The sequence below is a fragment of the Simochromis diagramma genome, unplaced genomic scaffold (assembly GCF_900408965.1).
Source record: "Simochromis diagramma unplaced genomic scaffold, fSimDia1.1 OVJJ01000131.1, whole genome shotgun sequence".
In the NCBI taxonomy this organism is placed as follows: domain Eukaryota; kingdom Metazoa; phylum Chordata; class Actinopteri; order Cichliformes; family Cichlidae; genus Simochromis; species Simochromis diagramma.
Genome location: NW_024387200.1, coordinates 1,494,671 through 1,510,095, shown reverse-complemented (window position 1 = coordinate 1,510,095; position 15,425 = coordinate 1,494,671). Strand labels below are relative to the sequence as shown.

Sequence of the window (15,425 nt, the reverse complement as noted above, 5' to 3'; positions counted from 1 at the left end):
AATGAGGGTTTTTCTATATCTGCACATTTCTAAGACATCAACAGCTTGTTGTGCAGACGGTATGTAACATTGACTTAACTCTAGAACTCTTAGTGGCTGGTTTGCAAACTGTGAGGTTTTAAAATTCAGTTTGATATTACAAAAATATAGTTGAATTGAACGTGGGAATAGGTTTAGTGAGCATTACTCACTTAGGAGCACAATGAGTTCTTTTATAAACACCGGAAAGTCATTAGCACTGTATTGATAAGGTTATCTCATTTTATTCTAAACATTATTAAACACTGAGCTGTTTTAGAATTACACACAGAGAAAAAAGTCTGAGCCAAGAAACCACCTCTGTGCTGCCAGTAAATATGAATGAAATTTTGGAGGAATGCTAAATCTATGCCACGAAGAATTAAGGACGTTCTGAAGACAAAAGAGGGTCCGACTGAGTATCAAACAGGCGTAAACTAAATTCAATTCATTTCTTATTGAATGTAGTCTGCAAATCTTATTCTTTTTTTGACTGATGTTTCTTAAATAGCAATTTTAAAGTTGTTCTCACACCCAATACCTGAATATGAGTCACCCAGACTTTCAGTAAAGGCTTTCCACTTGTATTTTTATTCATTTAAATTGAGAAAATGTGGCAAAACACGTTCTCAGTTTCTGTTATTCCGTATTAATACCATATTTGTACATATTTATGATGCAGACCTGCTGTGCAGAGCAACTTAGTTCTACACTTCCAGCTCCAACAGCCACAGCAGTTTTTGATCCATCGCTGTTTATTTTAGTCCCCAAGTTATGCAAGAAGTGCTGCAAAACTATACATGCAATATATACACATACAGATTTATAGGCTTTAAAGAGAAAATATTTATTTTACATTACTATTTACATTGCATTCTTCGAAAATAAAAAAATAACAAAGTCAGGACAATAAACTCAACATCTTCTCCATAAGGGAGTATATCAAATACTTGAAATATTAAAAATATCCAAAAAGGAAAAAAAGGAAAACTGAGTGTTTGAAAAGGTCAAATGTGTCATGTCATTGAGTCACAGGCGTAACTAAAAGGAATGAGAGACAATAGGAGGTCATAACTGAAAAGAAACGGCATCAAGAGAATGTGTACTTAGGTAGTGAGAAGTGTGCTGCGTATATGAACAGGAGGGCGTGTATGTGAATAAACAGTGTGCAGAGCAGCCAAATAAACACAACAGGTTTTCCATGAGGAAGTGTCAAACACCAAATTATGAAAAAAACAACAATCTCCCCAAAATATCAGCCAATATATTTACAAGGAAACTCATATTCTCAAATCACAGAAGGGTGAAAGCATCGAAGCATGCAGACTAAATTTTTTTTCACCCTCCCTTCCACATTAAAAGTAACAAATGGTGTAATATTGATAAACCACTGAAGCTAATCATCGTCGTCACAGACTAGCTGGACAACCACTTTGTCTTTGAGCGCCTCGTTTTCTCTGTAAACGTACACTGGTGCACCACTTTCAGACGGGCTGGGTTCCCAATCCGTTTGCTCTTCGCTTCTCTCTTTCTCGTCCTCACAGAGCAGGTCATTGTACGAGTTCACGCACAGGTCGTGGTCCTGAAGGGGAGAGGGGTATTGGAACGAGGCTCTCTCGATTCGCACTGACCGCCTAACCGGGGTGAAGAAGCGAACCTCCTGACCGTTGACCTTTACTGACTCTCTCTGTTGACTTGGAGGGCCACTAAGTGAAGATAAAACATAATTAATTATAATCCACGGGAAAAACAAAACATCTTGCTGTAAAAACTGTAAATAACTCATCATTTCTTTGTTAAGCTGCTTGGATATGATTCTCATTGTGCATATTTTTTCTTTCTTATTGCTTCGGACTTGTGATTAAAACAAAAAGCATACTTCAAACAGAATGAGGAAAAAGGTGAAACCAAATAAAGCACACAGATCAGTGAAAAAGGTTCTAACATTACAGTTTACTGTGTTTAACATGTGTTTCTACAGCAGCCTGAACACAAATTAACAGTATCATTATTATAATATCAGCATCACTTAAAGAATTATCTGACCCTGTTTTAGTGGAGTGTTTGCTTTTGGACCTCTTTTGATAAATGCTGTTGTTTAGTTCTAAATATATGCACGGATTACCGCAGCACCATACACGCAACATACACAGGTTTTAAAAGCTAATTTTACATCACTGTGTACACTGTATTATTTGAAGAAATAAAATAATAGCATAAGGACCATAAGAACAAATCTATATCTTGCATGAAGAAGTTACTTAGCTGCAAAAATGGGTCGAGAATAAAAAAACAACAAACAAAAACACAGGACGGTTTGAATGGTTCAAACATGTCATTTCAATGTGTCAGAGCAGGGCTGAAAGACTCCGGTAAGTCATGGGAGACAACTCACGGTCAACGAACGGACGGCTAAGAAAACTGGATTTAATTTATGTGAAGAGAACAGCTCAGTATTGTGAAGCGTGCTTCCCTACGCGAATAAAAAACAATGAGGAAATATCTTATTGCCAGAGACACACGGCAGGAGCAAAGCAGCTTTTCTAGCTGAGGGCACAGAGCCTGGGTGTAGCTCATTTCAATATTTACACTCAAATGACAAAGCAACACAACAACTTAGCCTTTCTCAAACTGTGCATCCAGCAGTGATTTTAGTGAGTGATCTCTTAAAAGTTGTCTGTGGGACAGTGTTCAAAGGAGCACGACAAACACTCTTTATATAGATTTACATTACTCACAGTATCTACAGAACACAGTAAACTTGGCACAAATAATCTAGAGTGTGCCTTGAGATTATTCAATGGGATTGACTGACAATGTCCCATTTTTCCCACATTTTGTTCTTCTCTTCATGCTCTTTGCAAACTGATGCAGAAATTCCCCCCATTATTAACTATGCAATGCTTTTATTTCCGTGTGAATGCAAAAAAGGAAACGAGCCGTTGGCGTTGTTATCATGAAAAGTCGATGGCTCATAACCTCAGTAGCTTACAACTCATGGGCTCTGTCATCAAACAGATTAGAGCTGAACTAATGCTAAAAAATTTTGAGCGACGAAACAAATACATCAGAGAACAATAACATGGAGAAAATGAAACGATGACTCGAACACACCCAGGGGTTGCTGTGATCTTGTACTTGACCACAGACGACTCTCCTCTCTCCCCATAAATGAGCGCTCTGACAGGTTTGGGGGTCATCAGTGGATTGCTGCCACAATCTGGAGTGTTTTCAGGTGTTGGAATATGTTCGACCTCTTTGTCCTGTTCTTTAGCTGAAAACAACATGAAAATGTGGGTTTTACTAAATTTAATTGGGGAAAATATCCTGCAAGAATTAACAGGACTTGATTTGATGTAGAAAATGTGTGCATTTAGTAGCTGCACATTTACACTTCCAATGACAAAGACAATACCCAGGCTTTGGATACCATACCAGTACCTCAGACTGGTAATCATATACTCTAAAAATGTGCATCTTATTAAATGTGCATATTTTAAATAACATTCATGGTCGTATTTTTGTTTAAAAGGAAGGAAACGTATATTATTATGCAACGGTTTTAATTTCATATTAGGCTGTATGTTCCCCATGAATTAAATGAGTTTGACACCCCTTATCTAAGAACTAAAGTTATCTATTGTAAATCTTAACGCTGCCGCTGCCCCCACCAAGGTCATGAAGGTGAGTTACCTTGGATCTCGTCCTTTTTCTTCAGAATGTCAAACACCACGATCCGCAGCTCATCTACTGGCTACAACAAAATACAATTACAGGAAAACAGGATTATTATACATTAGTGGAAAGCTTTCCCCAGAGATGACAAACTCTTCACATCCTGCTCTGAGTTAAAGTTAACTATACGCGTATCAAGTTCAAATTTGTTTATATGGCACAATTTCATGCTAGACCAATTAAAAATGAAAAGTGACTAACATATACAAACGTTTCTATAAAGGGAAAACTTGATTAAAGAGAAAGACAGTTTTCCAAATGCAGTCAGAATTTCCAAGCTACTAGTTGGAATGTGTATTTGTGACTCACTAAATATCTATCCATGAACATGCTGCAGCAGTGTTGTTTTTGAACTGCTCTACCTAGCTAAGAAGCCGAACAAAAACCTGTTTGGTTTTTTTTCCGAACAGTGATACTGGAACTCACTTAATTCTGGTCTCCGAGTTATCTGGAATACTGCACTAAAGACAAACAGGATGCATGACATAACCCCCCTCCCCACCCACCCCCCAAAAATGCTGAAAACCCCACACTGATGCATCAACAACAGAGTCATTTAAGTTAAGATTTGCTATGCTATTTTTGGCCTCTGTTATATTATAAAATTTCGTTTTCTCTGAGTGAGCCGTTTTGTTTATGTAGGTGTGCACAAGACTACAGATGGAAGAGGAAGATGCTTTTTTAATACATAAAAGACCTTGAGAGTCTGAATGTCACTGTTGCCTTACCTCCAACACAATACGAACAGCCTCTTCGAACATGGGTAGGACATCGAAGTTTCCTTCTTGCTCCATGAGGCGGACTTGACAGATCCAATATTTCGCAAATTTCTGGGAAACGGCAGGCAGGCGGGAAAGAACCTCCTTCACCTGGTCTCGGCAACCCTGCAGGTGTGAAACGTGTTCTCAAGTAACTGGCAGGATACTCCAAAGAGTTTATTTTATGTTTATCTTTAGTCATAACTTTTTTACGCTACCATTACGTAATGACTAACCCGGTGTGAGAAAAAGTTAAATGTAGGGGTTGAAATTCTCTGATGTCCTGTTATATTCTTCTTGTAAGTTTTACCAGGTAAAAGCACATCTGCTTTCAAACAAGGTGAGACAATATTTTCTGTATCAAATGCATTTTTCTTACTTTATCTAATGACTACACCGAGACGACAAACTTTCAAGTCTGTTCTCTGTGTTTACTACACAACTTCAGGTGAGCAGTTAAATGAAAAGTGACACTGAATCAAATCAAATACAACACACACACCTCTCTCAGCAACTTGAGGCAGTCAGCCAGGGATCTATCTACAGCACAGATGAGGGAGTAGGCCTCATCTTCTTCAGTCATGGAGGCCCAGAAAGGCTGAGGCACTGAGACCGTGCGCCTGACCTGAGGTTTGCCTTGCATTGGAGGACGTTTGTAGGTAATGCCTTTGGACTCCCGCCATTCCTGCAGTTTTTTCCTTTATGTCAAAATGAGATGAGTTATTAATGAGCAATATTACATGTAACTATGAAAACAGAGCTTGGAATGTCTACAGTGACAAACTGACCTAGAAATCGATCCGTGATTGATCGAGATAATAGTTTTTATATTTGGATCTGCTTAAGCCAAATAAAGTCAGTATATACTAATACTGAAAAGTTATCTCGTCCTACAGATAACTTTTGGTGTTCATCACATACAGAAAGAACTGAGGTCACTGGGGCCGAAGTCACAAGGCAAACTTAATCCCACTGTGAACTACATTGGAAATCTAGCAAACTGTACCATGTCACAATTTTGTAGTACAGTTACCTGTACTGTTCTACTTACATTCTTTCCACCTGGGCAGCAGTCAGTTTCTTTCCCTCAGTCTGAGGAAAGACCTTACTCTGGACTTTTGGGGTCTTCGTGTTTGTGGCTTGTCCTGTGAGACGGACGGTCCTGGAAGGTGGCGGGACTGTCTGTGAAATAAGTGGAGCGACTCTACTTTTTACACCAGATTTGAGCGGAGGAGCATTTGAAGCACGATTTTCTGTCTTGCCAGCTGTCTCTTTAGTTATCTTGGTTTTCCTTCCCGTATCAGTCACAGCAGGCTCACCGACAGGTCGAGAGTTGCATGTGTTAGCCGGCCTCGAGAATGTTTGGAAGGCAGCTTTGCATGGCTGGCTCTTCTCCCCTTTAGGTTCAGTTCTTGGCTTTGTGGACTTGTTTGCAGGCTGACCAGTTGATTTTTTTGCTGCTACTCTTACCTCTGGCTTAAAAGACGCAACCGTGCACTTGAGAGATGTGTATGTTGTTTTCAGTCCACTTGATAACTGACTTTTAGATGGCTGAGAATGACTACCTAGAACAGGTTTAGAGTTAAGTTTGTTTTGACCCTGAACTTTATTCTTAGCTCCCATAGTTGAAGAAATATTTGCAGCAAACCTCTGCGAAACAGACGTTGTTGACTTGCTGCTGGATTGCACCTTCTTCGCAATTTGATTTGTGGTAGTTGTACTAGCTGCAGTGACAGAGGTATGTGGTAGGTTTGGCTTTGTGGCTCTTGACTGGATCACTGCAGGAGTAAGTCCTGTTTTTGTTTTGACAAGGGGGCCAAGACTAATCCTGGTACTGACCGTCATCGTTGGACCTGATATGGCAGAACTTGGGCCAAAGCTGAATTTGCTTTTTGATTTGACTCTGACTGTATGAGCTGTGTTTAAAGGGGCTTTGCCTGAAGTTTGAATTCCTGCATTTGCCTGCTTGTTGACATGGCCGGCTCCATTCAGGTGAGGTTTGAAGGACACAACATTGTATGTTCTGGTGAGCGAAGGGTTTCGATTATGTTTTGGCTGTGCTGGACGACTGTTGTTCTGCTGTGCCGTCAGTATATTGCCATTTACATTTCCTTTGTTACTGACACCAAATGCTTTCTTTTCAGGGCCTCGACTGGCCTGAGCTGTCACGCTTTGACCTTTTGTGATATTACGCTTGAATCCGTCAACTGGAGCTTTGTTTTCTTTTCCTGCAACAACCTGTGAAAGAAAAACTACGAATTAACAAAAAGGGAATCAACACTAGCCTGATTCCAAACAGCATCTCTGTCCAGCCAACAAACTGTTTCAGATTCCTTCCTTCGCTGACACTGAATTATTTAAAGATTTTGTTGTCAGATTTGTGAGTAACAGTTCGTGCATTCAAGCTGTACCTTTTGTGTAGATGTCACAGGCTTCTTACTCACAGAGTTTCCAATTAGGTTTGACCTAAAGAGTGAAACATCAGTTACTTAATTTATCAAAACAGAAAATGAGCTTCAACAATTTCCAAATGATGACCAGATATCTTTTTAGAGTTGATCATTAACTGATTTTATTTTTGTTAAAGTCTGTGGTAAGAATTTATTTTCCCCCTATGTTTATCATTCATCTGTTCATACAACGCAAAAAATAATTACAATTATTTGGTTTCATTGACTCATGGTCAGTGCACATAAAATCCATGAACCCAATGGACCTCTTTTTGTTTTATTAAATGGAATGTGGATTTGTAAATAAGTATATGCAAATATAGGTCAATAGGTTTATGATATATCTACATAGATAGATGCAATGTTCACTGCTTAGATGTTTTATTTATTTTTATACTTTAAAAATATGAAAGATTTGAGACTTTGTGGGGGATTTAAATCCCAGAAAAAAATCAGTCTGATTTGTTATATGGATTACCATATATACCCATAGGGGAGTGTTTCATTCTCACATTTTCTTGGGTGTTTGAAAAGAGGTTAACTGGGCGTTTTTTTTTTTGAGATTTTGATTCTAATGCAAGAGAAAACAATGATAACTAAATAAAAACTCATGCACGAGGACAAAAACTATAATGAAATGTACTGACACTTGATAATATTTAATAACAAAATGAAAAGTGGAATGAGTTTGGAAGTGATCCAATCAGTCAAACGATGTTAGACATGTACAATTTGATCTGCCTCAACAAACAGGTTGGAGTGCCCATGCTCATGTTTCTCATCGGAAAAAAAAAGAGCCAACGCCTGCAAGTAAGAGAGAGCATACTTACGGACACATTTTGCATTTGATGTCAAGGACAATAAGACTCGTTTTAAACCGTGTGGAGCAACTCTCACCAGTAAAAACACGAGAAACTTTTTATGCTTTATATTTTATTCACCAGATTCAACTTTAGATTTAGTCTACTTTAATCTTATATTTAGACAACTAAAACTTAAATAATTTATGGCTAAAACTAAATGACTTTTTACTCAAAACACCTTGACTAAAACGTAATCAAAATTAGCTCTCAAAATCAACACTGCATCCAAGAGGCCTCTTCAGTTCTAAACCTGGCACAGTCCCAGATAATAAATTCCTGGTGATGGGCTGTCTCCTTTCAACACCCAGCAACATTTCATAAAACATTTTTTTTCCACATGCAGTTTTATTCTTACCTTGCTTCAGGTAGCTTCAGCTTTCCTTTTGCTGCCAGATATTCCATTAGCTTCTGCTTACGGATCTCTGTGACAGAAAACATACAGGAATTAAGCACCATCAAATAAAGATTTTTCACTATACTCACATGTAAACGCCAAACTTGAGATTCATGAAATGCCTGAACTGAAAATTCTAAAGGATTAGTACGAAGCAACATCATGTATTTGTTGTTTGTGTTGTTCTTGGTTTGGCTGTTCGCTATAGCAATATATACAATATATATACAAATACATGGGAATATTTTAGTTGAATGGGCAGGTGATAAAAAAAAGTTTTGTACTTTGATGCTATTCTGGGTCAAATCAATGAAAATGGTGGTTTTGGGGACGGTTGAAATTGTACATGTCATATATGTGTGTATATTTTAAGGGAGAGAGTTCAAGAGGGATCTTGAAATTGTAATACGAAACATATGTGTTCCCACCACATTTGTGCAGGTTCAAGCAGAGGCTGACACCTGCTGGTCTTTGAAGGATCATGGGAAAATCTCCAAACAGTGTAGGAGCATAGTAGTACTTCACTTCACTATGCAATACCTTTTGTGCAATACTTTTGTTAATAGTCAACGGTGCAATAGACCTCAATACTTGAAATGTGCAATTCACTTGTATTTTTATTCCTATTTATCCCCTTCGTATATCTTATTTATATATGTGTGTGTGTGTTTAAATATATATATATATATAATATTCTGTAACTGTAACTTCTGTCGGTGCTGTGCTTTTGGAAACCGAATTTCCCAGAGGAACCCACCCGAGGGATTGATAATGTTTTATCTTATCTTATCTCTCTTATCTTATCTAGTATAACTATATGTGGTTCACATACAGAACAGAGGTCATAGGTTTATAGAGATGTAAACACTCAGAACAAGCAGTTGGTCCTCAGTCCTCTTTATTTTCTCTAGGTGCTCTGGCTAAAAGACATTCATGTTAGGTTAATTGGTGATTCTAAATTTGCTGTGGATGTTAAAGTGCTTGAAAGTGTACAGATAAGTGCTGTATGAATGTAGAATTAAAGTAGGACTTAGAACCTCTTTGAGTGGTCAGTAAGACTAGAAATGTGCTTTATTAATGTGAGTACATTACATGTGGCGCTCCCTGTCTTTGCTCCTGCAAGAACAAGTACCCACAATGCGTGAAAATTAAACAATAAAAATGTTCCAATCCACTTATTCTGAGCTAACTGAGAATAAAACAGAAATCAAAAGTGGGATTGTGGGTCATAATAAGATTATAAAGGTGCCTAAGATGCCATTTCAGTGAGTGAGGGAAATCATTGTGAGTCCCACACATGTACGTCTTCGACCACTGTTTTGAATACAGGAAAGATAGCAATAGCACGTTTTGTGCTTGTTACACATACAGAAGTGAGAACAGGGTGATTGTATGGTTATAAATTGGTTATATAATAAATTCCAACAGGTCCAGAGTTTCCTTGCCTATTTTCACAGCCATGCATTAAATCATTTTGGCTGTTACACTATCCAGGATCTCAAACTTTATTTAAGACTCAATCTTCTATTTATTAATGTCAGACCAGTTATTTATACATTGTAAAAGAATATATAGTTCGTAATTTGTTGTTGATACAATAAGGGAATTGACCGGGACAATGCTATGAAAGCATGAATATGAATTGTACGTGTTAAACAAAACAAACAAAGCAGACTCCTGCATGGACAGACCGCCATTAGGAAGGTCGGTTAAAATACTCAAAAGGCACCTCAGCTGCGGATAAAAGTCACTTTTTAGTGTTACCACCCACTTAACTCTATCCGTCTTCTTCCACCCTGAATTGCTAATACTAACTGTACTGTAAGTTAACGTTTCCTAACTCGCAGCCATAACGTCTTGTTAACCGTTTAAACTTTGCTAGCTTTTATGGAACTTAATAAACTCGCTAACCTTTTCTGGAAAGCACTGGCTCGGATTCCCCTTCTTCCATTTCTAATAGAAATTGTTTTCGTCGTATAAGTTTGTAGAAATCAGCTAAACAAACGTGTTTCAAACACGTTAACTTCGCCCATAATAACTGCGCTCGCGCATCCGCTTTCGAAATTGCCGGGAGTTAACGCCTCCTTTCTCTGATTGGATGATTTGAAATTTCGGGGGAAAACAACACACTTGCGCAAAACTCGTGCGCTGATTAGAGCAGAAATCATCTGTGCAAATGAATGAAAGGCAGGCGCACCATTTCCTGGACATGATGTGTCAGCTGTGCTTTATTATATGACCAAACTTTGTATAAAAACTCTTCAAAATATCACCGTAGACGACATAAATAAGAAGGTACGATACAGCTCATTAAAGTGGAGACTGAAATGAGAGGTTTTTTTGGAAACATAGGTTTTATTTTAAATTACTTAGTGATCCAAATTTAAAAAATTAAAGGCAGGACAACATAATGGCGTCTGGGAAGACGTTGTATCCCTTATAAGTCAAAGTCATACATAATCAATTGTAGACAATTAGCAGTTAAGTCCAGGCACCAAACAAACAAAAACTAAGATACACTGATTTAGACAGACTAATTTGTTTGGTAAGAATGTTTGTTTGGTAAGAATGCTTTTAGTCCACTCTGCCACTTGGTGGCGACAATGTACCATTGTACCAGAACAGGAAAAAAATGCTTAATTAAATACAGGATATATAGTAAAATTGAAGGAGCTCAGTAAGCAAAATATCAAAGCAAAAACTGAATAAAATACCATTAAATGGCTCTAGTAAGTAACTCCAGTAAGTTTAGCCAGATGACTCAATGAATTAGATTAAGAAAAATAAGAAAATAAAAGTAGTTTACTAAATGTATAAAATAAATGTCAGAAACCCAACAAATTTCTCACCGTAACAGAGTGAAACGTGTAGGAGACACTGCAATAAAGTGGCTTAATGTGCACACAATGTGTTGGATTGGGCAGAGTTTAAATAAACTCATATCAGAACGGAAATCTTGCATTGTAAAGATTTATTGCACAAGGTATCTGTGCTTGGATCAGCAGAGTCTGATAGATAAAGTGATCTGCCTGTCCAATAAGTTGGGCAGAAAGTGATCAGGGTTATGATGGTTAATGTTTAGTTGCCAATCACAGAACCGGCTGTACTGATCAGTGTGTAGCCTGTCGGTGTCATCGGCTCTATTCTGACTCGGGGTTTATTACAGAACACCGCGTTGCACGGAGCTGAGGAACAGTGGTTGTTTTATGACTATTTTCACAAATAACATTTTGTGAACTTTGCTGTATGTTGTGGTGAGAGACTGTTATTGTCTGTTATTTATCCCTATTTGAGTGGATTACCAGATATTTAAAGAATATATCAGCCACAAATATAAATTGGGAATAAAAAATTTATTTCAGATTGTTAGATCATTTAAATACTTGTTTGTAAAAACAAACAACCAAACAAATAATTAACATCTTGCAATAGCATAAATAGATGAATAAATACATATATAAAAGCATCAACAGTATGTTAAATTATTGATTAATAACTACACACCAGATGCTCAGAGAGCACAATGATGCTACCTTGTGATGTAACTTTACATCATTAATTATTCCAATTTATGTACCTAGCACATACTTTAAGAAGGTCAAACTGGAGCGCAAATAGAGCTCCAAAATTCATCTTGGGAATCCTTAATGGGTTTTAACTCTGGCGCTGGATGTTGAAGCTTCTGTAGCGTGGGGCGGCCTCCTGACACACTTCCACCACCTCGTCGTCGTCCTGCGCTGTGCTGATGTACCAGTTGGGGCAGCGGACAGACATGAGAGTGCTGATGCTGAGCCCAGTGTCGCGTTTATAGAAGAGAAATCGCACCATGTCGCTTTCAGCGCTTATCCTTGTCAGACTGTTTTTATCCGTCACCTCCTGAGAAGAGCAAACATCCATGTCAGAGAGTTTCAGTCAACAAAATTAGGCCTGATATCAAATATTAATTCATCTATATGTGTGCAGTGTCTTATAGATTATAACAAATGGTGTGCTTTTCATGTGAGATTCCTGAAAGAAGTTTACCTCCAGGTGGAGGGTTGGCTTGTCGTCATCCTCGTGACAAGACAGATAGAGGTTTGTGCCTTTGATGCCCAGAGCGACAGGCCTGGTCTCAGCGATGGGTGTAGGGTGCGCGTAGGTCGACATGTTCAGGTGCACTGTGGAGAGAGTGATGGATACAGGGTCATTTTAATAAATCATGGCAGCGTACGTAAGCAGGAAAATGTTAGAGGCACAATTGAATCAATTTAATAAATTCAAGTTACCTATCCTTTCTACTTTATGGCATTTTAGTTCTTTTCTACTTCATGTTTCTAACAACATGGATGATGATTGAATATTTTTAATGATTTTAAACTATTTAAACGTCTAAGTGTCACATGTAGTTACCTTTGCGGTCATCACTGCCTCCCTGCAGCATCACTGCATGGAGCTCCATGCTGCTTTGGACCAGAACCAAGCTCCTCTTTTGGCTGTCAGTCACAGTGCACTCAGTCTCATCCCTGCTGATGAACTGAGGTGGTGCACCTGTCCTCTCGATCACACTATGCTCTGGGACAAAAACAGACATGCATGGTTGAATATGGTGTTAAACTAGATTTCTGTCTACTTGTGACTAGGATGGTAAAATGGAAAGATCCATTATTTGTGTATTAATCTAAAGAGAATTCAAAATAGCTAAACCTAATTCATATTTTATAGAAGAGATAATGGCTCATTATGAGTTTTTCCAGTATTAAACTTGTGATTACCTTCCACAATGCTCTCCAGCATGATGGAAAGCAGGTTTTCATCCTGGAAGTCTGTGCTCAGCACTGGCTCTGAATTGCTGGTCTTTAACCTCTCCATGGCAATGATGAGGTTGACCACACTCTTCATTGTCACTGGATGATGGGAAACTTCCAAGTCCAGTCCCTTGGGCATCTTGAGGCTCCATTCCTCAGCCATGTAGCTCATTTTGAAGTCCATCTTTTACTGAGTTAAGATCTGCTAAAGCACAGAAAAGAATTTGTATTATCCTCACAGCTGGATTTTCAGCAGAACTTCTACTCATCTTATACTTTCTTTATTTTGTTTCTGTTACTATTTACATTTTTATAGCATTTTTAAAAAAAATTGCTCTCTACTGTTACAAAGCAAGGATCTTCTTCTCTGCTCAAGATGAACACTGTCAAAAAACCAAACGAACATTGTAAGTGAGCTTACCTGTTGAAATTTGTAGATCAGAAGCTGTTTCAATGTGCTGTGTTCACTGTTGTTCTGTCAGTGTTGTTCTGCCTGACTGTGCTGTCTGGCAGGGTTTTTAAATCCCCACATCAGGGAACTTTGGTATTGCATACAACACATATGTCATTATGATGCAATAGTGGAGTTGTACAGGTTCTCGGCGGTGAAGCAACAGCTTGAAGCATCTGCACAGAAGAGTCATAAGTAAAGGATAAATAGACTGGCAATTATAAAGTACCTCTATATTCATTTTAGGTATTAAAAGCACTTTCACTCGATCACACAGCAGTACTCCATCAAACGTTCACCCGAATGCCTGTGTAGGTTTGATGAATATCCAGGACATGATAGTCTAAGTAAGTAAGTAAGCAACTAGCCTTGTTTAAGTTTTGTGAAGCACTTTCACCTCTCATCCCAGAGGCTTTCTCAGTTCTAAAAACCAACTGTTGAAGAGTCCCAGGTATTTAAACCCTAGTGGGGTTTTCCATGCATTTATTGAGTGGTGGTCCGAACACGCTTCGCTGCATTGCATTAGATGGATGAGAGGAGTAACAAGTCACTGCTCTGTGAGCATTAAGTGTCTCTTGATTTCTCAGTCAGATTCATACATGATTCATACATTCATACATTAGCAGCCATCATTCCCAGATCATCAAAACAACTGCGCTTTAAGGTAAATGTTGTTGTGATTTGTGCTCTATAGATAAAATTTAACGGAATTGATATGTCCATTGTTATATACAGACTATCTACTATTAAAATAGAGCAATGACCGACAGCACCATGACACAGGACTAAAAATTGCCTCATCTTTGAGAAATAACAAAAAATTCAAGAAAGCAGGTGAAAACTCATCATATGAAATTTAAAAACTTTCTTCATACGTCTTTAAAAAAATTTAATGCGGTATTTTAATGTGATAAAAAAAATTCCAGTACACTTCCTAGGTGGAGTTGTGTAACAGTGCTTAAATAACTCTAGATTTCCTTGTTGGGACATGAGTGAGTGTGTCAGGCACGTTTATCACGCCCAGGTTAAAGTTTACATCAGTGTTTTGACGTCAAAAAGCAAAAGACAAAAAAACCCCACTGTTTGCAACCATTTTTGCCTATTTTTTTTTTAACTTTCACTTTAACTCCAAAAAATAATAATAAAGAATTTTATTATCTCTGCCATTACTGAATAAAAAGACAGAAAACCCTCTGCTTTAATGTTCCCAGTTTAAGCTTCTATATCAGCCCTCACTGATAGATGAGGGCTTCCTGACAGTCACTGTTTTATATTTAACTAAAAAAGGAAAGATTTATCATAAATTTAAGCATATTACAAATGTCTCAAATGGCTTTTACAGATTTTGGATATTTCAGTACAGTTTTGAAAGGATGAAATATTTTAGATAAGGAAGACAGATTGTAAATCTAAAATAAGCTGCTGTGAATGGATCCAAATGTCACGAGCTGGGAAATGACTGGAGCCAAATTGGATCTGTCTAAATCTGTGATCTAAAGTCCAAATTCCATCTTCAAAAGCTGGATTTTTTGGTTAGATCAAGAAAAACCTTTTGATAGAGTGGATTATTTGTTTAGGACACTTCAAGATGCAGGTTTCGGGAAAAAACAATATTTCATGCTTTGAGTTGCTGTTTTGTTGAAGATAGGAGGGGATTCAGCAGTCCAGTCCCTGTCTGGAGAGTCATTAGGGATGGTTGTCTGTTATCTGCCATGCCGTATGCTCCTGCTCCTGCCTCCACATACACTGATGCAGGAAATAGAGAAGAGACTGGTTGCCTTTTTTGGCAACTTTTACCAAAGCACTTTTGTTACCTCTGTGGGAAGGTGGACAGCGACTCATTGACATAAAAAATTGCATTAGGTCTTTTTGTCTTCAGACTGCTCAGCATTTCTTATACCACAAACCACAAATGTGGATCGAAATGATGACTGGTACGGACATCTCAGGGATTTCATCCTTCTACCACTCT

General features: G+C 38.1%; 2 protein-coding genes across 3 annotated transcripts; both read right to left on the bottom strand.

Annotated features, from left to right (window-relative positions):
- Window positions 1–344: 344 nt before the first annotated feature.
- ckap2l (cytoskeleton associated protein 2-like) lies at window positions 345–10,456 on the bottom strand. Its single transcript, XM_040050912.1, has 9 exons — window positions 10,130–10,456; window positions 8,180–8,246; window positions 6,923–6,977; window positions 5,563–6,749; window positions 5,014–5,209; window positions 4,482–4,637; window positions 3,712–3,772; window positions 3,133–3,292; window positions 345–1,724 (listed from the first exon to the last, which is right to left on the bottom strand). The coding sequence occupies exons 1-9, from the start codon at window positions 10,167–10,169 to the stop codon at window positions 1,415–1,417; spliced, it is 2,232 nt and encodes a 743-aa protein (XP_039906846.1). The 5' UTR covers window positions 10,170–10,456; the 3' UTR covers window positions 345–1,414.
- A 1,100-nt stretch (window positions 10,457–11,556) lies between these two features.
- Window positions 11,557–13,522, bottom strand: LOC120745770 (interleukin-1 beta-like). Of its 2 annotated transcripts, none has more exons than XM_040050914.1 (5): window positions 13,424–13,522; window positions 12,970–13,204; window positions 12,608–12,769; window positions 12,242–12,375; window positions 11,557–12,094 (listed from the first exon to the last, which is right to left on the bottom strand). In XM_040050914.1, exons 2-5 carry the CDS (start codon window positions 13,184–13,186, stop codon window positions 11,873–11,875), a joined length of 735 nt encoding a protein of 244 aa, XP_039906848.1. In that variant the 5' UTR covers window positions 13,187–13,204; window positions 13,424–13,522; the 3' UTR covers window positions 11,557–11,872. The 2 variants fall into 2 exon arrangements, with proteins under 2 accessions (XP_039906848.1, XP_039906847.1); XM_040050913.1 differs by having other exon boundaries at window positions 12,970–13,207; window positions 13,424–13,510.
- Window positions 13,523–15,425: the final 1,903 nt, after the last annotated feature.

What these genes read in the sequence shown, in the direction of transcription:
- ckap2l (XM_040050912.1), bottom strand. Translation starts at nt 10,169, where the DNA reads ATGGAAGAAGGGGAATCCGAGCCAGTGCTTTCCAGAAAAG. An exon ending in CTGTGACATCTACACAAAAG is followed by an intron (nt 6,750 to 6,922) that starts GTACAGCTTGAA and finishes TTTCTTTCACAG; the next exon opens with GTTGTTGCAGGAAAAGAAAA. An exon ending in GCTGCCCAGGTGGAAAGAAT is followed by an intron (nt 5,210 to 5,562) that starts GTAAGTAGAACA and finishes TTTGACATAAAG; the next exon opens with GAAAAAACTGCAGGAATGGC.
- LOC120745770 (XM_040050914.1), bottom strand. Translation starts at nt 13,186, where the DNA reads ATGGACTTCAAAATGAGCTACATGGCTGAGGAATGGAGCCTCAAGATG. An exon ending in AGGCAGTGATGACCGCAAAG is followed by an intron (nt 12,376 to 12,607) that starts GTAACTACATGT and finishes CTCTCTCCACAG; the next exon opens with TGCACCTGAACATGTCGACC. An exon ending in AGCCAACCCTCCACCTGGAG is followed by an intron (nt 12,095 to 12,241) that starts GTAAACTTCTTT and finishes TGCTCTTCTCAG; the next exon opens with GAGGTGACGGATAAAAACAG.